The sequence below is a fragment of the Carassius auratus genome, unplaced genomic scaffold, assembly GCF_003368295.1.
Source record: "Carassius auratus strain Wakin unplaced genomic scaffold, ASM336829v1 scaf_tig00217215, whole genome shotgun sequence".
NCBI lineage: Eukaryota > Metazoa > Chordata > Actinopteri > Cypriniformes > Cyprinidae > Carassius > Carassius auratus.
The window spans coordinates 10,875-33,496 of NW_020528947.1; the positions used below are offsets into that span (position 1 = coordinate 10,875).

The 22,622-nt window shown below is 36.3% G+C and overlaps 1 protein-coding gene across 1 annotated transcript; it reads right to left on the reverse strand.

The window, feature by feature from the left end:
• Positions 1–1,089: 1,089 nt before the first annotated feature.
• LOC113100272 (sphingomyelin phosphodiesterase 3-like) lies at positions 1,090–22,230 on the reverse strand. The gene is given in 9 exon segments (XM_026265054.1): positions 1,090–2,257; positions 3,945–4,107; positions 4,193–4,256; positions 6,248–6,337; positions 8,411–8,572; positions 13,142–13,217; positions 20,523–21,208; positions 21,211–21,561; positions 21,564–22,230. Coding segments are annotated over 9 exon segments (2,061 nt in total). The 5' UTR covers positions 21,931–22,230; the 3' UTR covers positions 1,090–2,155.
• Between the last annotated feature and the right edge of the window lie 392 nt (positions 22,231–22,622).

The window sequence follows — 22,622 nt, forward strand, 5'->3', positions numbered from 1 at the left end:
ACACTGACCTGATTGAAGAATGATGTGAAAGATTAAAATTAGTGGCTTGAGGGTGCACTGGGACTAGATCAGTGCTGCGTTTCATCCAAAGTTTGACGTGGGATGTTTCTATCACTGGCTTCCAACCACAAACTTATTCCATTAAACAAATAAAATGATTTGCTGAATAAATACAATAAAATGTACAAATATTTTTACGCACTTTTTAATGACTTTTCAGTTCTTTTTTTCTGACCTTGTAGGCTATAGTAAATAAAAATTAAAAAATAAACAAAACATGAAATCTTTTATTTATTAATATTTATAAAATACTGACAAAACTCATGTAAAATGTGTTTTTTAACTAGACGTTGTCATGAACACTAACTCTTAAGAGTCTGTTCTTTTTAGTGAATCAGCTATGTATATAAGTGAAGCTTTTGAATAAGTTATTTTTTGTCAATCGAAAACAGTCAATTTTTTCAACTTTATATCTCAAAAGAGTCAATTATTCAGGAACCGGACTTCAATGCATGCACTATATGTTTTTGACTGACCAAAAAGTATCTATCGTGTTTGATGCTGATTCACTAACAAGATCCAACTCTTAAGAGTTACTCTCCATGCTCAAAACCTTTCAAACCATTGATGAAAAAATATGTCCGGTTATTATTTTAGTATTTTAGCATGTATTTCCTCATCTACAGAGAATACATATGCAAAAACACATATAATGCCTTTTGGATCTGGTGCTTCAGTTGCATTCCCTAGCGCATTCAAAACTGAACGGAACACAGCATTTAGTTCTAAAGTTGTTTATAGGCATACTGATTGGCCAATTAGTCTGTCAGTCAAAACAGGGCGGAGCTCTACACTACACTGCTGAAACCTATAACACAGCAAAAAGCAGATTAAAGCATCATGGGGAATGTAGTCATTTGTAAAAAGCACATGTCAAATCTATGAATCATATTAATCATAGGAATAATGATAATAATAACAATATTAGCAATAATAACAACTTATAACAAGAGAATTTTAGAGAGTATAAAAGCAATTGTGTTAACACAGGAAGAGCGAGCTTCAGTGGGTCTACCTGGGGTAGTTCTTGGGGTACCATTGCCTGATAAGTGTGTAAACATTTGCAGGGGACGACAATCTTGGCTCAAATATGTAAACAGTGTAAATGCGATGCCCTTTACGACATCATTCTCCTGTGATTGAGCCACAGCAATACTGCAAGAAGGAAAAGTGTTAGGGGAGGGGGCTTGTGTGTGAAAAATACCCTGTGTTGATTGCGTCACAGGATTTCACGTCAGACATGCAGGCCATGACAAACATGGCAGTGCACTGAGAAACATGCATCTACCAACAGTCTGAGGTTGAATCCCCATTAATTGCTCAGTTTTCCCATAGTTTTGAGCGATGACATCCCCTGCCATACTTCAGGACTTGATATCCCAGCGGTCAACAAAACATGTTCTCAATCATTTAACTTAGTGTTACATGAGGCCATACAATGCAACCTTGATCAGTATTGTATATCAGTATATAAACTCCCTAAAAAGATGGCGCAAGGCCATAGAAACCTTAGAAAGACTTTAGAAAAGAAAGACACTTGCTGAGGTCTTTTGAAGAATGCTGAGGGATAGATCTTGCGGTGGAACTTTAAACACACAGACGTACACATCCTTGTCCCTATTGTGTGACAGGACAACCGGAATAGTCAATGTATGCATTCTTCCATGCAACAGCCTTCATTCGGATATCCGGGTCATGGCACCAGAAAATGGCCTCTGCCCCTTTAAGGGCCCCAGAGAAGCTTCAGAAGTGCAAAGGTGAGTAAATCTTTAATTTTGTTCTTCAGTTCAGATGTAAACACAGAGTCCTGGGGTGGATGGAGAACCAAGGTCCACAAAATCACACACCTTTATGCTGCTTTGAGCTGATTGGTGGTTTTCTCCTTCCCTTCACCCCATCTCTTGTCTGTGTTCTCCATCTATCTCATCCATCGTTTTTTATGACTTACCAACCCTCTCAATCACCCTGCCCTCATCTGTCGGGAAGTTTGACGAATGCCTCCTCCTGCTGTTTTTCCTTTCACTCACTTCTCTCGCTTTGCCTCTCCCCTCTTTCTTCGTGGCATTGATTTTTTTTTTTTAATTATGGCCGGGTCCTAAGTCTCCTCTTCTCCAGTTGACACAATCAATCTTGCAGCCACTGAGAGGTGGTCAGTCAATCCAGCAAGTTGAGTGATGAAGCTGAACTCCTCTATATCCTTTGAGGGGTGAAAATCAAGTTTTTAATAAATATTAAAATAACAGCAAGAAATATATCATATAGAAATGTATAGCTCTGTGAATATGTGAATTAAAACAGATGTGTCAGATACCATTTATCTTTTTCGGAAATATTTCTGTTTTAAATCATAAACGCAAGACAATGGATATCACACAAGAATTATGCCGGTGAACATCTTAATATCATTCAGTAAACTATGTAAAAAAGCATATTCTCTCAGAGACGATGAGAGACGATTCTATTTCAACATATGCCGATAATGGAATTTATTGGCCTATATTTAATTGAAAACAGACCTGTTTTAAAATACCTTTTTTGAAACATTTAGTTTGAGGAGTAAATAGCCTTATCTTCTGTTATCCTCGCAGCACATCAGTTATGCGGTTTTGCAGGGCAAATTCATTAATAATAAAGGTAACTTCATAATAATCATATGCCAAAGAAAAATGTAACTGGAATGTAACAGGCCTACATTAAATGGAAATGCCAAATGCTCCTAATGTTGCCAATAATTGATGTTTTTGACTATCTCTTATCTCTTTGGCTATTGTTGCTATAAGTTCATCATGTTTTGACGCACCCCAAAAAAGGGAGGTTTTTGCAGGGACTTTTGCAGTCCTTGTCATTTGGCCCTTCCCCGAACGTTATGCCACTGGGCAGACAGCACAGTGCCTGTTACGTCATTTGGGCTGGCTTGTTGAGAGCAGTGGCACTAAGAAAATCATATTTCACACATTTTAAGCTCTTTTATTTCCAAATGTAATAGGAATGGTTCAATGAATCGTTCGGTTTGAAATGCGTATATGAGAGTATGTTCAGTAAGATGGACACAAAACATACTGTGTGAAATATTGTATCCCATAATGCATGCACTCAACTTTTCCAGTGTGATAAACAAAGTGAAGATAATACAGCTGCACACTAATAGTCAACCTAATATATAATACAGTACATTTGAATATTTATTTCATATGTTAAAATGCAGAGTTTTAAATTACATTTGAACTTTTTCTTGACAAATCATTTAATTCCAGGGAAGCCACCACTGAATAGAAAATTTTAAAAAGTAATTTCTAGATTTAAACTTGCAGTTCTAACTTTTTTCTCTCAAAATTTTGTGATATAAATTTGTAGTTGCAAATTATAAAGTTAGTATTATTTATATGCTGTTTTAGCATTTATTAAAATTCTACATGACCTATTTTTAAGTAATTTGGTTATGTGCTTTTGTCATTTTTATTAGTATACACACACACACACACACACACACACACACACATCTGTTTTATTTACAGTAGAAGCACTGGGCAAATCTAATAGTTTATTTTGAATATAAAGTTAATATTTCAAAAGCAGGATGCTACACTGTTGTCATATGACATATTTATATAATACATTTGGCATCCAGTAAAAAAAAAATTCTAAAGATAAAAATTGTAGGATATGATATCCAGTGCAGTATGTTCTATTGCAAATTATATATAATTTATACTACAGATACAGCACAGGCAGTATATTTTATTCCAAATAAAGGTCATTTGTTTATTGACCTCCCATGTGCAGTCCCGTGTTTCTGCATTCCCTGTCAATATTAGTCACCGTGTTTAGTTATTATTTGCATAATTCACTCGAAAAAGGAAGTAGGTTTATTAATCAGAACTCACCACTTTCCAGTCTGGCTGCAGGCCTTCCTCTTTATAAAGGATGTAATCGATTCTCCTACCATTGCCTTTCAGGGGGATTTTGCGCCCCTTCTGGCTGGGACAATGGTTCTTGCTAGAAGGGAACACCAAGTACTCTTTTCTCCCCTCTTCATTCTCCATAACCCTGTCAGACCAATGCAGTTAGACTGAGTGTGTCTGTCGTGAATGCGTAATCTATATACATATATTTGCATTTGTGTTTAGTTTACTTTTGTAGGCTCTCTGGTGAGCTGGCTTCCTCATCATACAGACCACTCGTGTCCAGCAGTGTACCTGTATAATATGAACATGCAAACACACACATCATTTTTATATGAACTGAAGATATAGATTATGAACATATTTCCACCCTGAAAGTACAAACACTTAAAGACCCTTAAATCATTCAAGTAGCAGATATTTGACATCTCTGTGCAGTCAAGGTCTCTTGAGAGCAACTAGAGGGACAAAACCGACTGGGACCGCTGAAGAGTAACACCAAAGTTAAAATAAGCTCAAGGGAAATCTGTATGAGTCACGGCTGTGCTTCTGATATACAAATGTATCTAATGTGTCATCTGCACATAACCTATCCTCACCAGGCCCATTGTACTTACAGTACTTTCCATCAAGGTGCTATTTGTGACTACTGTACTTTATTTAAGGATTCTTATGGGGCCTCTATAAACTATGAAGCCTACTGAAGTGAGAAAGGCTTATCATTTATAACAAAATCACAAAATGGTAAACAAGTATGAATAACTTCATTGAATCTATAGTCGCATTCAGACAGAACAAGTTTTTCATGAGGAAGTCAGATAAATCCTTGTTTTGCAGATGTACTTTCACTGTAAACAAACACAGCCAGTTTTTTTTATTATCAAATAGTGAAGTGAGAGTAAAGATCAATAAAAATAGATTTTTAAAAAAAAAAAAAAAAAAAATGAAAACAAACGATCAATTGTGATCAAAATTAATTGTTTCCAAAAATAAAACCCATCCAAAATAAAAAGGTTTTGTTTACATTTTGTGTGACCAGTTATTATGTATATATAAATGCACACAAATGCATGCATTTCAGAAAACATATGTTTACATATTAAATCTATTTATATATAATATAAAGTATAGTAATATAAATATATACATGTAAATATTGAAAAATATATACTGTATGTGTGTGCATTTATATATAAATAATAAATATACACAGTAAAAAAAATACATATTATGTAAACAAAAAATGTTTTTTTGGGGGATTAAACATTTGACAGCACTAATACACACACACACACACACACATATATGTCAAATCAACACATCTACTTTTTTGTTAAGTGACAGTAAAATATAAAGTACATTTAAAATGTATTTAGTCATAGAATTAATATATTAACAAAATACATACAAAAGAACACCATGGTATAGTTGAAATCTAATCTAGTATGGGATGCAAAAATTGTGTAACCAAAAAAAAAATAAAGGTTGGGTCATGGACTAAATATGGTTGAGTACCCCTGTTCTAGAGGTTAGTAACAAAACTGTTATCTTTCCATCTATTCAGAGTGTCGATCTCCATTCCCTCACCAGGCCTTGAACCTCAGAGGAGAGAAAAAACAGGGTGAGCTAAAAAAGAGAAGTGGAACACACCCATAAATGACGGCCACTAAATTCAGAAGTGTCATTAAAGGCCTGCACTCCGTTAGATCTATTTCAGATGCGGGACTGGGCAAGAACCTCTCTCATGGTCTCCTGCCAGCTCATCTAGTGCACCATCTGTGTGTGGCCGCGGAGAGCACAGCCGTGTGACAACTCATTTAGCTCTGACATGGAAGCAACTTTAAAATCTCACAGAAATCGAGACACTTCCGAAAAAAAGCCTGTTGCCATGTTATAAGAGATCTTATTTGTGTGTGTGTAAAAGGTTAAATGGCCATAATGAAATATTTTATTAAATTTTTTAATACAATATTTAAACTATTTAATAACAAATATATATAACTGTAGTAATTGCCTTCAAATCTCACATTTGAATCTTGATGTTGATATAACATGCTGATGAATGTTTTGTGTCTGAACTGCCTATAGATAATATGTATGTTATATATTAAATAGGAAAATAATTGCATATCTGTCATATCAGCACGCTGCTTTCTAGATATTACCATTTGCATCAGTTCTTGAAAAACCCACATTGGTCAACCACAAGTGAAGATCTCTATCCACTAAGCCACAACACCCAAGCTCTCGTGGCACTGCCTGCAGAAGGTCTTTCCTGAACTCACCCAAAGCCCACGGTTTGTCTTCTCCAGGACCGAGACGACAGGGGTCTTTATAATGAGTGAAGAGGGCATGCTGCTGTTCCAGCTTATCCTCTAAAGACACAAACAGAAACCGTGTGAGAGAGAAAGAAAGAAAGAAAGAAAGAAAGAAAGAAAGAAAGAAAGAAAGAAAGAAAGAAAGAAAGAAAGAAAGAGTCTTTCAGAAAGGGTTATATTGCCTCCTTCTGGTTATACACAACAAGCTGAATATTATTGTTATACAGTATTATTTTTGTAAAATGCATAGTTCTAACTCTAAAGTATAAATACATTCAAAAAGAAACTGTGAACGATTAAAATATTGTTATTATTAATAGTAATTAAAATATAAAAAAATGAAAACTGAAAAAAAAACTATAATTTACGAGAAGAACTGTTTATTGTAAACATAATAAACAATGTCTGCCAAGTTTTTCCACATTTTTTCATTTTTATTACAAATATATATATATATATATATATATATATATATATATATATATATATATATATATATATATATATATATATATATATATACTGAATAACATTTAATAAAATGGCTATATACTCATATTCAATATGGAAATTTAAAGCTGCAGTTTTTTTGGTTAAAAAATGATCCAAAACAATATTTGAGCAAGTACATAAGTGTTCGAAGCCATCGCCTTACTTTAGCTCGATTCACAAGGATTAAGTTCTAATAATGTTTTATAATTGTTACAATTGAGGTTTTTGCGGGAAATTCGTGCATGGCACTGTGTCATTATGTAACGTCTGTAAACATAAAGAAGTTGTCCTGGATACTAGGCTATCGCATGTGAGGATCCTGCGGATCATACAATTATAGCCTATTCCCACAGCAGCTGAAATAATTAAATCTAAAAAAAACTACTTTGATTGTGGATTGTAATCAAGAAACTTTATATGAAACACGTGAATTATATTAAATTCAATTTTTTTATGTGCTTCTGATTACAGATAGCCTGGGTTTAAACAAGATGTGTATTTTAAAGACAATCAGTTTAATCGGAGCATAGTTTGCTTTTTTGGGTAAAAAGAATTGCTTAATATGAAATTCGAATGATGAGACAACTAGAGATTAGACTGTACAGAAATAGAAATCGTCATGCTAATACACACTATACACATAGTCAGTCATGCAATGCTGATGTTTTTAACATTATTCATTTGAGAATAAATTATAATAATAACTTGAAGAGTTTGATGTGCTATGAGCTAATCAATCAATTGGTAGCGCAATAATGTTTTCCTCAGTTGGACAGAACAAAGCATAGCAGATTTGTTAATTGGTCAATTTACAATATATGGTGAAAATTCTTATTTGGGTCATATATTCCAAGACATATGCTAGAATCTGTGATTACTAAATACAGTGAAAATCCACACCGGCGCAGTAACTGACAGAAACAGATTCATCCGCACTGGATCACAACCCACGCATGGAATATAATTCTGCAAAGACCTGCAATCCCAGGTTTTCAAACATAGATGGCGACAAAGAGACAGAATTTACAGACTGCAGCTTTAATATAAATATAATATGGTAATACAATAAATATATATATTTTATGTTAATAATAAAGAAATATTTTGTTTAAGTAAATATTTGTTTTTTTAATAATAAAATTTTTGTATTATATATTAAAATAAATAAAATATTGTATAATATATAATATAGTAAAATACAATACAGTAAAATAAAATGGCTATATATGCAAACACACATTATATTTTATATAATATTTTAATACCATAAAATATAGTATATAATAATATAATTTATATTTTGTATTATATATATATATATATATATATATATATATATATATATATATATATACACACACACACACACACACACACACACACATTTACACAAACATAAATATTTACACATTAGTGGCTTTTCTAATATTGATTTTGCTGCATTTTTTCAATGTTTCAAGACATGAGTATTTTGGGGGGTAAATATCATGGTATGAGTTAAAAAAATGCTAAAATATGTCAAACCCAGCTGATACATATACTTATCTGTAAGTACTGTAGCTAAAGATATAATCAATTTTGTTGTTTATTACTTTATTATAAAATTCCCAGGGCTTTGTGCGGAGATAATGCTGGTACCTGAGGAGCAGTTGTCAAAGTTGAGGTCTCCGAGGATGACATCGAAGGCCACCTGATCTTCCAGAACCTTCTCCTCATCTGAGGGACCCGAGGTGGCTCTCTTGAACTCTGCTCCCCACTCCAGCAGCATATCCAACTGCTCGCAGCGCACCGATGAATCACCTGAGAGAGGCAGACAGATTTACACAAACAATACCTGAGAACTCAAATGTAATAAAACCTGGATTTCATTTTATGGTGGGTCTTATTAAATAAACTGCGCACAGAGCGCATAGTGCAAAACAGCTCATTTGATTTCAATGTAATAAAATGAAATAGCGTCACACTGAGGTGCCTCCAGTCTATCACATTTTCACGACGCGTTCTGAGGCAGTTATGGCAGATGTAGAGATTTAATGAGGCTAGGGTGGGAAAACAGAGACAGGAGGAGTGCGAAAGAGCAGTGAAGCAAAGGAACAGAGTAGATCCTCTGTTACATGTCCCCTCTGCTTTGGTGGAGCTGACAGGGGCAGGTGTAGAAGAGAAAGAGAGAGAGAGAGAGAAGAGAAAAAGAACAGCAATTTAATTGCATTTCTCTTGGCTGCTGAAGTTAGAACTATGTGTGTTGCTGGTGGTAAACAATTACCTTTAAAAAATATCTTAAAGGAGCAGTGTGTAATTTATGCACCACTCATGCAAAATAGTTACTGATTACTTGATTTCTTGTTTCTGATTGGCCAAACTATAGTCAGTTATTTTATATATGGTAAAATTTGGTTAACTTGCAATATACACTACTTCAAAAGTTTGGGGTTGGTAAAAAATTTGAAAGAAGCCTTGTATGCTCACCACGGCTGCATTATTCAATGAAAAATACAATAAAAACATTAATATTAAGAAATATTATTATCATTTAAAGGACCTGTTTTCTATTCGAATATATATTAAAATGCATGTATTCCTTTGATGCAAAGCTGAATTCCCAGCATCATTATTCCAGTCTACAGTGTCACATTCAGGAATTTCAAAAATCATTATAATATGTTGATTTGCTTCTCAAGAAACATTTACTGTTATTATGTTAAGTGACGTGACATTCAGCCAAGTATGGTGACCCATACTCAGAATTTGTGCTCTGCATTTAACCCATCTGAAGTGCACATACACAGAGCAGTGAAAACACACACACACACAGTGAACACACACCCGGAGCAGTGGGCAGCCATTTATGCTGCGGCGACCGGGGAGCAGTTGGGGGTTCGATGCCTTGCTCAAGGAAACCACGGTCATGGTATTGAAGGTATTATCATGGTATTATCAAAGTTAAAAAACAGCTGTGCTGATTAATATTGTTGTGGAAACCATGACACATTTTTTTAGACTTCTTTGATGAATAGAAAATTCACAGTGGTGATTATTTAAAATAAAAAAAAACATTGTAACACTGTACTGTAAATGTCTTTACTGTCAAGTTTACTGTCAATTTAATTCATTACACAAAAAAAAAAAAAACATTTTATTGACCCTAGACTTTTAAATGGTAGTGTATGTGTGCCATTAATATTGTCTTATTTAGAATAAAGTATAGAAATAATTAAATTACAACAAAATGAAAAAATGAAAAAAAAGAAAAAAATGCAAAAGTATAACTTGTATAACAACATATAAAATATAATACCAACAGTAATATTATAGGGTGTCTGTCCGCTACCTAAATCTATATTAAATACCTTTACGTTTGTATTTTCCTTTCTGAAAATGAAGGTCTTGAAAAGTTTTAAATCATAGTAGAAAGTGTTAAATTCATAAAGATATGGCATTAAATGTTTCATGCACTGAAAACATTTTTATATCTTCTTTAGTACTTTTATTTTATTTTCCAGTACAAGTATATAAACATCTTTAAATTAATACTTGACATGCAAATGAAGTCTTTGTGAACAAAAATAAGTGATCTTATGGAATAATGGAAAATTTCCTGCATTTCCAGGCCCCAAAACAATAATCATATGTAATCATGTAATCTCTCTGAAATCTCTATACAGCATAAGAAACCACATTTCAGTGTGTCCAAGACAAGTGAACGGCCTCATATACATGTGTGTATATCAGGAGAATAACTTAAATCCACCTCCGCACTGTCAAAGTCTATAACACACACACACAGAGAGAGAGAGTGTGACAGGCGAAAACACGCGATTGAGAATATCCAGAGACGAAGCTGCCTCCTCTGTTAACTGAACCACTCTTGTCCCTGAAAGTCCCTGTCCAGCATCATCTCCAGCATAATCAGGTTTCTCTTGCCTTCATCCCCGATTCTTGCCTCGTTCCCTCATGTTTCATTTATCCTCCTGAAATAGCCCCTGCTCTATAATTAGAATGGGTGGCAGACACACAGAGGCGTAGGTGGATCCCAGAATAGTAAGAGTGTCTTCGTAAAAAATGAGCGCTATAGACCGTGAGCTTTAAATAGGGCTGACGCCAGGATCGTGAGAGCATGTCGCCATGGGAACCGGGACCCTGTGGGCGAGCGGGACACGTTGATTAATCGGAGTGGAGAACAGGGGTCAACATGCAGTGATGTCACAGGCCTTGCATGTGAAGTGGTGAATCGGGTGTGCGTGCATGACACAAGATACTGAGATAAAGCAAAGAGGAGTCGTTTTCTACGGGTTGCACATGAACACTCACATGAACTCTCCCTGCTCTGTGTGGAAATCTACTCAGAGGTACGGCAAACGAGCAGTGGGGTCAGGACAAACCTGTCAGGATCACTCGACATCACCGCACCAGTCAGGCTACAGCAACACCACCGGGGGGTTACGAGTGTGTGTCAGGATAAAATCTGAAAAAGCCACTCAAGCTTGTGGTCCTGACCGGAAAAATAGCTTGGGACGGGCACTAAATGTCTAATTTCACATATAAAAATTTAATTGATTTAACATATATTATTACTGAAATTATCATTAACTTGTATATATTATAATATTCCATATATCATATTTTATATATATTTGATATATTTTTAATATGGATATAATATTTTAATATATGAATCATATATATAGATATATATGACATTTAGGGAATTTTTTTTTATATTAACAAAACATAATAATTAATAATATATAATTCATAATAATAAAATACTGTATTATATTATATTATATTAAATTATTAACAGGCATGATTAATTAATTAATTATGAATAATTAATATTATTAATACTACTACTACTCAACAGCTGTTGATGAGGGTAAACTCACAGGTGCTATTTTTCTTGATTTATCCAGAGCTTATGATTTAGTTGATCAATATTCACTTTTAGATAAACTTTATGCTATTGGACTTTCTGAAAATGCAATTAGGTGGTTTAGTTCATACTTGCATAATAATAAAAAACAGTGTGTACCATTAAATAAGAATAAATCAGATTTTTTTTGGTTCAACAAAGAGTGTCATATGATTTTGCTAAGAATAACATTATTTTGTGTATTTGGTGTAATGAAATGTGTTTATGCAGTTTAAGGGCAAAAATACATTACTGTCCACATGCTGTACATTATTGTTTCTCCTCTATGCCCTGCCTTTCAGAAAGGCATAGGTTTTTTTTACAAAGCTCATCGGTCTGAACAAGAAACAGTCCTCATCCTCCGTAAATTGTGTTGCACACATATTTGGGTTGAACTGTTCTGAAACAGTGTTGTAAATACAACTTAACCACTGATTTCTAGTTGTGTCCTCTTTTGGAAGGCCAATGAAAGTAGTTTCTCTTTCACAAAGAAAAATGCAGCTTCTCCAAGACATGGCAGCGGAGGCAACAGCGAGAATAAAAGTTACGCTTTCTTTCTTTGCGTGAACATTTGGGCGGCATTATACAAATCTTCCCACACAGTGATGTAGATATGTGGGGGCGTGTTAAATTAAGCTGTTTTAGATGGGCTGAGTCTTAACTTTTATAAAGAATATCTCTCTGGATTTGAGACTTTAGTTTTTGCAACTTTGCAGATCTTCTTTTTACGCACAAAGAGCTTGTAACACTCCAAAAAGAAAGGAAATATTGAAATCGCATCATATGACACCTTTAATTATTCACAACGGCACATGTTGATTTCCTATGACAGATGGCGCAGAGATCACAGAACAAAGAACAAAAAGAGAGTGTTTGTTTTTGTTTTGTAAGAGACTCTTCTATAGACCTCGAGTCTCCATCCACACCATGTAACATTCTTTACAGCTCCTTGATGTAACCGATCAAACAGCTTATATAAACACAGCAAAATAAGCCTCAGTTATTAAAAATGCAACAGTGCAGTCTTACACATTTTCCATGCGTGGTGCAAATGCAAATGGCTGTACATTTATTTGCTCATTAAATTAGTGCTCTCACAGGATGTGTGTATTTATATAATGTACAGTGAGCTTAGAAACCATGTATAATATATAATCATTTTGTTCTGGCTAACATTGAATTGCAATGTGCATTTGAAGGAAGCATAGATACTATAAACTCGATGAGACTGAAATAAAATTATCTGAATCTGAAAGCACTGTTGTGTTGTCTGTCTCCCGAGTTCAGGTTACCATTGACTTCCAGTGTGTGGACAAAGACATGAGGGTGAGTAAATGATGACAGATTTAACATTTGTGTGCAAACTGACCATTTACGTCTCTATGACATCCTAGTTTCAGTTATGACTATATATGAGATATCAATCTGTCTGCTCTATTTGTGTGTGCATAGACACCCACCTTCAATAGCATGCAGATGAGTACAAGCGATATATCCAACAACCCGCTGATCCTGAGCAGAGCTTCCCACCTGCACCTGAGGGAATAGAGCAGGAGGACAAAAGAGATCGAAGAGTGAGAACTTTGCCACATCAAATTCGTTTCAGAAACGCAAGATCAGTTATGAAATGCTGTCAACACCCCTGAGCACTGTTGCACTGTTTCTCTGTCAGCTTCTTCTGTCATAACACTCTAGAATCCTTTCATCTGTCTGTGGTTTGTCTGGGGACAGAGCTTGCACACCTCTGAGCCCTTCAAAACACCTGCTCGTATCATCATTTTATCCAGCCGCACTAAATTCCCCCATTTCTTCTTGTTTTTATTTTCTGGCTCATGCATTATATTGGGTCATTAGTGACTGAATATTTCAGAAAAGACAAACTGATTAGTAAGTGGAGAGCAAATTTTATGTGCATAAAATGCTGCAAAGTCAGCACGTACCATTTTGGAAGTGTGTTTTTTTTTTCTTTTCTTTTTTCACACACACACATATACCCACATAAGCTCTCTGCAAATATATATATATATATATATATTTTTGTGTGTGTGTGTGTGTGTTTACATTTGACAGTGTTATTTTATTGCTATTTCCTGTATGTCAACATTAAATTAGCAAAAGTACAGTTAATTTTAAAATAGGCCAAATTTGCATGTGGAATAAAATATCAATACCGATAAAATAATAATATAAACACATATGTACACACATAAGCTCAGTCATTTTATACATATTACCATATAATATATTAGAAATAATTATATTAATATAATTAATTATTGATATAAAGGTCTATAAAATACATTAGTAATATGTTTATATATAAAACTGAATTAATAATTTAAAAATCTGTTGTTGAATTTAGGAATCACAATATGTGGTTTTATTAACAAAGTTCGGGAGAAGCACGATCAGATAATCATCCAATTTGGCACAGGTGCATCTCGTTTAGCTAATCATCTTAAATAGCACGCAAGCGTATATATATATGTATATATATATATCCAGTCTTCCTACCTCCTGTCCCACGACAGTTTTTCGGCAACCCTCCTCCACCCCAACTCCTCACTTCTAATCTATTTATCCCAAATTAGGGATGGGGGAGTTATTGGGGTCGGGCTATGCTCCGGGCCGGCTCCGGGCCCGGACCCCTCCCCCAGGACAGCACGCCAAAATATGCCTACTATTTGCCTTCAGATTAGATGTAAGGGTGAACTCGTGAAACTACAGTGCAAAGTATGAACAATGGATTTTTAATTTTGAGATTTGCTTAATATTACATTCAACAGTGTTTTTTTAATTATTTAATTAGATAATTTATTTATTAATTATTTAAATTAACTGTAGCATTTATTAAAAGGCAGACAAAGTAAATCTAAATTTTAAGGAAAAAACAGGGAAAAGTAGCATGCACAATTAAATTTCAATAAAATAACATAAAAAAATGAGAGTGTGTAAAGATCTGACTGAAAAATATGTTTGCTTGTTTTTTCTATCCTATTCTAGTTCTATTCTGTCTTGTTCTGTAGGCTGTGTATATTGTGCAAGTTGCAGCCCTGGCATCTCTGTCCTCTTTTCACCCAGACGGCCATTCAGTGTAAATCATTCAATGACTTACACTGGCTCGCAAGGACTCCTATTCAGAGTGCTGAGTGCTAAAATACAGCTGGACACAGTTTCTCAACCTCCTTCCAAATCCTGAAGTCCTCCGCAAAGTGCAAATTCTACATTTCAGCAGCAGGAGATAATAAATGTCATTGTTTTTCAGAGCTGATTTGTCGATTTAATTACACTAATGAGGGTAAGACCATGTGGTCTGTACCGTGAGCTCACTGCATTGGATCAAACAGCGTTCTTAAGCTTCATTGCCTTTCTCTGTTCCATAGTTTTATGGCCCCTCTTTCTCTTCCTGTGTCCTTGTGTATGAATATTTCAAATGTTTATCCATGCTTGGCTAAGTGTGTGTGTTGCACTGCCAGACTAGAGAAGGCAGGAACTCAGATGGGTGGAAAATGTTTTATGTGTCTATAGGGATGTCAGAGGTTGAAAAAATAAAAAGTAAAATAAATATTTTTATAGTACCGGTAGCACCAAGAACCAAGAATTAGATGACAGCCAACTATTTTTTAATGCTCATAAACCTGATTTTACCAAGTGCACATGTTCCTGAATCAACATCTTTGTTGACCCTGGAACAACATTGTGATTAACCAAATCAGATTTTACAGTTTATAGTTTTTTGTGAAGTTTAGGCTTAGAAATCAGTGTTTGGTGCTTGTACTGTACATCAATATCATTCATCTATCTTTTTCTCAGGGTTCGTTTTAGGTGTAGGGATATGGTCAAGACTACATTTTTGGATTAAAATGTTGTTTCCAGGGTCAAAACAATATGCTATTTACTTTGGGACAGCTATTCATTATGTCATTAATAATAATCATACAACATTTTGCCAAAAAAGAAGAATTGGATGGATAAAAATGGACTGGAGACATATGGATTATGTGGATCATTGTGATCAGATGTTTGGACTCTCATTCTGGCGGCACCCATTCACTGCAAAGGATCCATTAGTGAGCAAGTAATGTAATACTAAATTTCTCCAAACCTGTTCAGATGAAAAAACAAACTCATGAACATCTTGGATGGCTTGAGGGTGAGTCCATTTTTAAGCAAATGTAAATTTTTGGGTGAATTGTTCTTTTAAGCCCTCTACCATGCAACATAAAAACAGAATGTGTTAAAGAGCATATTAGTTTTGTTGTTGCATTGAAATGTATGTCGCAAAATGTGAAATTTCACTGGTATTGCTTTTGACTGCTAAATGTCATCTTAAGTGTCTGCAAGTGTATTGTCTGACTTTGGACGAAATTTTATCTGATCTAAAATTCATGCAAGGTTTTTTGTTGTGATTATGTGTGCAAATAATGCTAATGAGCAGTGTGCTAATTGGAATGTGTCTGCCACTTGTGAGATCTCTCATAAGGTTAAAGATTATTTGCCCAAAGGAGAAACAGTCGGCTTGCTCAGTAAGTCCATCACACACACACACACACACACACACACACACACTCACACACACATACACGCACACACACACACAGAGGCTTGGCTGTCTAATGAACTTCCTCCAGTTCTTCTAATCCACTCCTACTGGCAGCTTGAATGCTGAGCTGATAACACACACAGCGAAGACATGACTACAGCTGAAGACAGCTAGTACTTTACACTAACAATGCTTTGCAAATAGAGCTGACCACAGCATGAGCAGCAGGTCACGGTCTTTCACTGTTGAAAGACAGCACTGATTGCTGTACAATCTTCAAGCTTTAGGGGGACATTTTGCTATCTTGCAGCATTTAATGCAGCATTTTAACCCCCTCCTCCCCAAATTATGCATAATTAATTACAGTGAAATTTTCTTGTATTAAAAACAGTAATTTAGTTTTACACAATGAATCCTCCTCTTTGAGCTTCATTCATAAAACACAAGCAGAGCAAATTAAAGAGTATGCCTTAGAAATCCATTTGTATATAACTGTCCCATTGAATGGTTTTTTTTTCTGCTGTTTCTTTAACACTTCTACAGTATATATATAAACAACCTGTGTTATGATTTGTTTTGCAGCAGTTTCCATGAATGATTTGGGTGGACAACATAGTTCTGCATTCTGAATGCTGACACATGAACTATTCGTTTTTATTTTTGGAAGCCATGAAATCGATGTCTGACCAGCGAGATGGGATTTTTCAGTTTTGAACGAGGGTGCTCACCGAGCTGCACTTATTTAATCAAAAGTAATGTAAAACCTGTAATATTGTAGAATATTATTACAGTTAAAAATATTTTTCTCTATTGGGACACTATGGCAAAACATAAGAAACTAAAAAATGCATAAACGTTCCAATACATATAGTAGACATGGAATTTAAGGACACATTAACGATTTGCTAACGATCATGCAAACCCTAAACAAGCATCTACCCTTGATGTTGCGAGTGTAGAGAGCTCTTGAATGATAATAAGAGGGCTGAACATACATACTGAAAGGCCTTAATTAAAGGGCCGCTCAGTCCTACGGGAAGCATTTTTAATTAATTTTCCACTCCACACACATCCCTCCCTCTCTCCCCAGTTCATTTTACACCCCTTCCCCCACCACAAATGATTTGACAAAGCTTCGTCTGTTTATTTATCAGAAGCTGACCTTTTATTACCCATAATGACCAGGGGGTGAGAAGCAGTGTTACAATACTACTGACCTGTTTTCAGAAGTGTGAGAGTAGTTCTGCTGTTTTGGCATTTTTCACTAATTTCCACTTTCCAGAATTATGCAGTTTGTGTTAATGTATGGTTAAATTTGATTTTATTGTTTGTTTTTTTTTGTCAGATAAACACAAAAATGATAATTTAATGTAATGTAACTAGGCATGGGCAGTCGTCCCAAAATCACAATCTAGGATCTGAACCATGATCTTCCAAATTTTGAGATGTATTATCAAAAATATCCCAACTGAAACAAGCCTATTACTTCGCACATTTAAAAAAAACACAATATTGCATTAATCAATCAGTTGTCAAAATGGTCATTAAAAATCTAAGTTTAACTTTAAAACCTTGCATGACTGTATAAATTAAATTTACATGGATAACTTATTAAAGTTATTAAGTGATTCAGGCAAGAGCATTGAGTGATTTTCTCTGTCTTTACATTAATGACACAGACAGCAGTAGGTTTATTAGGCTACTGTCTATTTAAGACACAATGCACATATATAATATGCTGAAACATAGCCACTTTGAATATTCAAGGACCACCCAAGAGGTCACATGACTGACAGGTAATACAACCAATCATGTTTCATTTTCTGTTGAGTCATGTTTATGGGGGTGCAAATGTCCCCAAAGTCACGTGTTAAACTATGGGACGTATTTTAAAGAGTATATGCGTGAACTTGACATATTTCACATACTTTTGAAAATCCAGTGTTCAGTTGTTCCTGATAAGTGCTCATTGTCACAGCTGTAATGTCGACAACTTTCTCCCTCCATGAAGGGGGTTGGACATGAAAACAAGAATGCGACACACGTCTCCCTTTAATTCTTTATCGTAATCAGCCAATAAAGTATTAAAATCTAAACATCGGCAATTTGTTTATAATTTCTGCACAGGAGAGACTTGGTGAAATATATCCCTTTTTAATATAAAGCATGTCCCACAGTAAACTTATTTTTTTACGACGTTACATGATTTGACCTATTTGGGCATTCCAGCTTTTAAGGAAGGATTTAATGTACTCTGTAAATAACATGAGAGTTAGTGCGAGAAAAGAGCAAGACAGACAGAGAGACACTGACCTTCCACATCCCCGTTCCATCTGAGGTGTGTTAATTAAACTATTTTTTTCTCCTATGAACTGAAGTGTGAGCTTTCAAACTAATTATTTTAGGCTTTGCTCCAGTTGTCAGGCTCTTTCGGGATTTTCACAGCAGTACTTTTTTTGGAATTATGTCTCATTTAACTGCACAGACTTTAACTTACAGTTCAATCTAACTCTAGTCCTAGTCCAACACTGTGTACTATGTACTGTAGATGGTTGAGGTGCCCACCCACTGTGAAATCTCATTGGTTCAAAACCTTACTTTGAATAGCTGTGTATTAATTTTGTCCTAATTGGCTGCGATTGTGCCACATCATTCAGCAGTTTCAAGTTCAAGTGGTTAGTCAAATAGATTGTCGCTGGAAACACATTGTTATTTTTGTCATTGAATTTGAAATGAAAAATAATTACCCTAGCCTGTTTTGAAACCTTCAGGACTTGATGACAGATGTATTCAGTGGTTCAACAGATAAGAGCCAGGAGCTTGGAGGAGTATCCAAAGAGCATCAATAACTTCCGGAAGCAGTTGTTAAACTTACACCCAGGTAAAAGACTGAACGTCAATTCAAGTAAGAATCTATTTAGTAAGTACATGTACAGGGCTAAGGCATTGACCTTCTGTTTCTCTGTGTACAGTACTCAGTATTTAACAGGCTTCTCTCTAGCATACACACATTCCGAGATAGTATTTAGCAGCTTGTCTGACACACAATGGCGGCTGGCCTCTTGCCCTTATAGAGGGGAATAAAGATCTGGATGGAATGTGGCCAGGATCAGATAGAGTGCTGAGAGAGTAATGATATCTGAGAGAGTAATGATATCTCAACCCTAGAAGCCTGTGCTCATCATCACTCTAAATGAGGGCTATGCAAACAAGCTAAATATCATACACAAATATAAACACTAGTTAATACATGCAAAGCATGAAACATCACAACATGCTGATGTAAGCAAATAGCGAAATTAGTGCAATTAACATGTCAAATCATTTCATACAAAAATCCTGAATACTAAATTGTTTGAACAACAGTACAAAGCACTACAGCTTTCATAGTTAATCATACGCTGTCCATATGCTAACATAAACAAAGGGACTTTTTGTAACTGAAACTAAACTAGCATGTGGCTACTAACATTCAACAGGTCAGTTCACATCACCATTTATGAAGAATTCAGAACAATTTGTTGTTCATATTTGGCTAAACCAAACGTTTGTAATTTTATACTATACTAAATTAGGTACAACCTGATGTTCAAACAAAATTTACTGTATGTCACGTATGCTAAATATGTACTGAAACTTACCTTAGTACTGTATGTACCAGAGTACATAAAAATCATTTCATAATTTTAATTAAATACCACCTTAGTTCATAATCCATCATCTGCTAGTGCATACTTTCACCGCTTCTATATTTGTATATAGAATTGTAATAACTACTTAGCTTAAGTGCACAGCCCCATTAAGACCATATATAATGCAACAGGAGTGTACATCTAGCCATGCTTCAACAAGAGCGGCAGCCTGTGTTTCTGAAAGCATGACAGATGAGTGTTTCAAAAAGGCCCTCTGGGCTACAAAGGGCTAGTTGTAAATTATTCAGGCTGTTTGTGTACACTCAAACCACAAGTCCAACTTTAACTCCAGATATGTGCCATGGAAAGTTCAAGAACTGGGACATGCCCTAATGTGACATTTCGATATCAGTGACATGCATCAAATGTTGTACAGCAGGTATAAACAATGATAATCAGAATGAATTGGCTGAATATAAAACATTACTCTTAAAGATGCCTTTACACTGGAGATCTAAGGATTCAGTAAATCAAGTTGAATGCTGCATTGGTTCACATGCAAGGATGTACAATAGCATAAACCAGTTAAACATAAGGATATCCTGGATATAACAAATGCAAGAAAAATGGGTAAAAAAGCATACCATAAGAAAGGATCAAGCTCACCTTGGCAAAAAGAACTCCTTTAGCAGCCAGAGCATCCTCGCTGCGCCCATTAGGGAAGCACTCATAATGGGCATCCAGAATAGGGTAGCGACTGGCCAACAGAAGCCCGCTGTTCAAGAACTTGAACCGGGAGCAACAGCCTTTCCAGCCATAGCGTCCCACATCGCTTAGCACAAATGGAAAATAGCGGTGCAGCTGTCTCCTGAGCCTTTCTGCAGCTCGCCTTTCAAAGACTTCCTGCAGACAAAGGAAGTCCAGGTTGGCTGGGAAGAAGGCAGAGATCTCATGGTCAAAGGTGTCATCTCCGTGACGGCGTTTGCGCCCAATCGACCTTTTAAAGACTGAGGTGCGGTGTTGTGAAAGGGTATTATTGGGGGAGATGCCTCCATCGGCTGCGTGGAAGCGAACCAGGGATTCCCGTGAGGCCGTACGACTCTCTAGGCTACCCGTATCTCCATCCCCGGTCTGGTGATTTCCTTTTTCAGCCTCAGTCTGCTCAGAATCAGGAGAGGTGATGCTGATTTGCACTCCAGCCGGATGGAGAGGACAGTCTTCTGAGTTCTGGATGATGTTGCTGTGTACTGGAGAGTCACCAGAGGATTGTGGGTCTGCAAACTGGTGGACGGCACAATCGGGAGCATTCTCTTCTCCATCGGGGTGCAGGGGACACTCCGAGGAATTTTGGCTCCAGTATTGTGGACAGGGCAATCCGAGCTTGTATCTCCTGAGGGGTGAACGGGACACTCAGTTAAGGCCTCAGTTTCAGGTTCAGTGGTGACTACAGGCTCGGGACGATGGTCCAAAGATGAGGTGCGGCGGAAGCCCTGGGTAGCCAAGCTGCAGAAGGATGCCGCACTAATTGAAGTATTGGTGGGTGAGTCGATGTATATCTTGATCTGGGGTCTGCTCGCACCATTTCGGATCCGCTTGCCCACTTCACGAGCTCGCCGTTGAGTGTCTGCAAGGTTGTTGAAGCGTGCGAGTGAGTCCGGCAGCAGGCAAACATTGGCACTGCCGAAGCAAAAACTGCGACCTGTAGACGCCACTCAGCAAGTGCCGCCCCGGTTCCAGATAATGTTCCCTGCTCGGCGCCATGCTTGTCTGGTTTCTGGTAGGAGTAGATGTAGGGGTTCCTAATGGTCTGCAGTGGGGCCCACAAGAGGAAGCCAATAAAAGCAAAGGGTAAGGATGCCAGTAAAAGCACCAGGTAGAGCGGTGTAGAGATCAAGACCCCAAGTGCAAAAAAAGCAGCAGGATCTTGGGAGCGTCTACGCTTCTCTAGTGATGTTGCTACACAGGAGGCCAACAACCGATCCAATAACCAGTAGCAAGGGAAAACAAAGACCCAAGACAGACAGCTCAGAAAGCTGAGAAAGGCACTAGGGTAGGGAGAGGTGTGCAAGACCATTTCTGGCTCACCTTGTATACCAACTCCCAGCCAAAAAAAAATTAATTGTACAAAAAAAAGACCTAAAAAGTTAACCCTCCCCCCTGTGGCGCAAAGAGGTATACTACATGGTTCTTGGGTCCTTCGCTATGTGCGACTTTGAATTTGGGATACACAGGGTTCCAAGCCCAGCCTCTTCCCTCCTTGGTGGGGCTCTGCAGTGCTAGAATTTCCTGAAGACTCTAATCATGGTGATGACAAAAAAACCCTCCTGGGATTCAGAATATGTCGGGCCAGGAAAGGGAAGGCCTTGTCAGCACAGAGCCTGCAGACAAGTAAAGGGAGGGGGAACAGAATACACAGGCAATCAGATGAAAGTAGAGGATAATGTGCAATCAACAAATTGGATCCCAGTAAATTTTAAATGTTTTGGAAATCATGATGAATAATAAATAATAATAGCTTTTCACAGAACGCAGATCAGGACACCAAATGTAGCCTGCTGTGTAAGATTTATTTTTTGCTACTAAAGTGCTTCATTTTCATCTCGAACTGGGTTTGGCAAAAATATGTCATTTAATATAGCTTATTGTTTGTAAATGAAATCAAAACTTGTATGAAATACAAGTGACCTTATAAATTCTCATTATTAAATCTTTAAATCATCTAAAATTTAGAAAGAGGGTCTACCAGATGTGGCTTATTATCCCAAA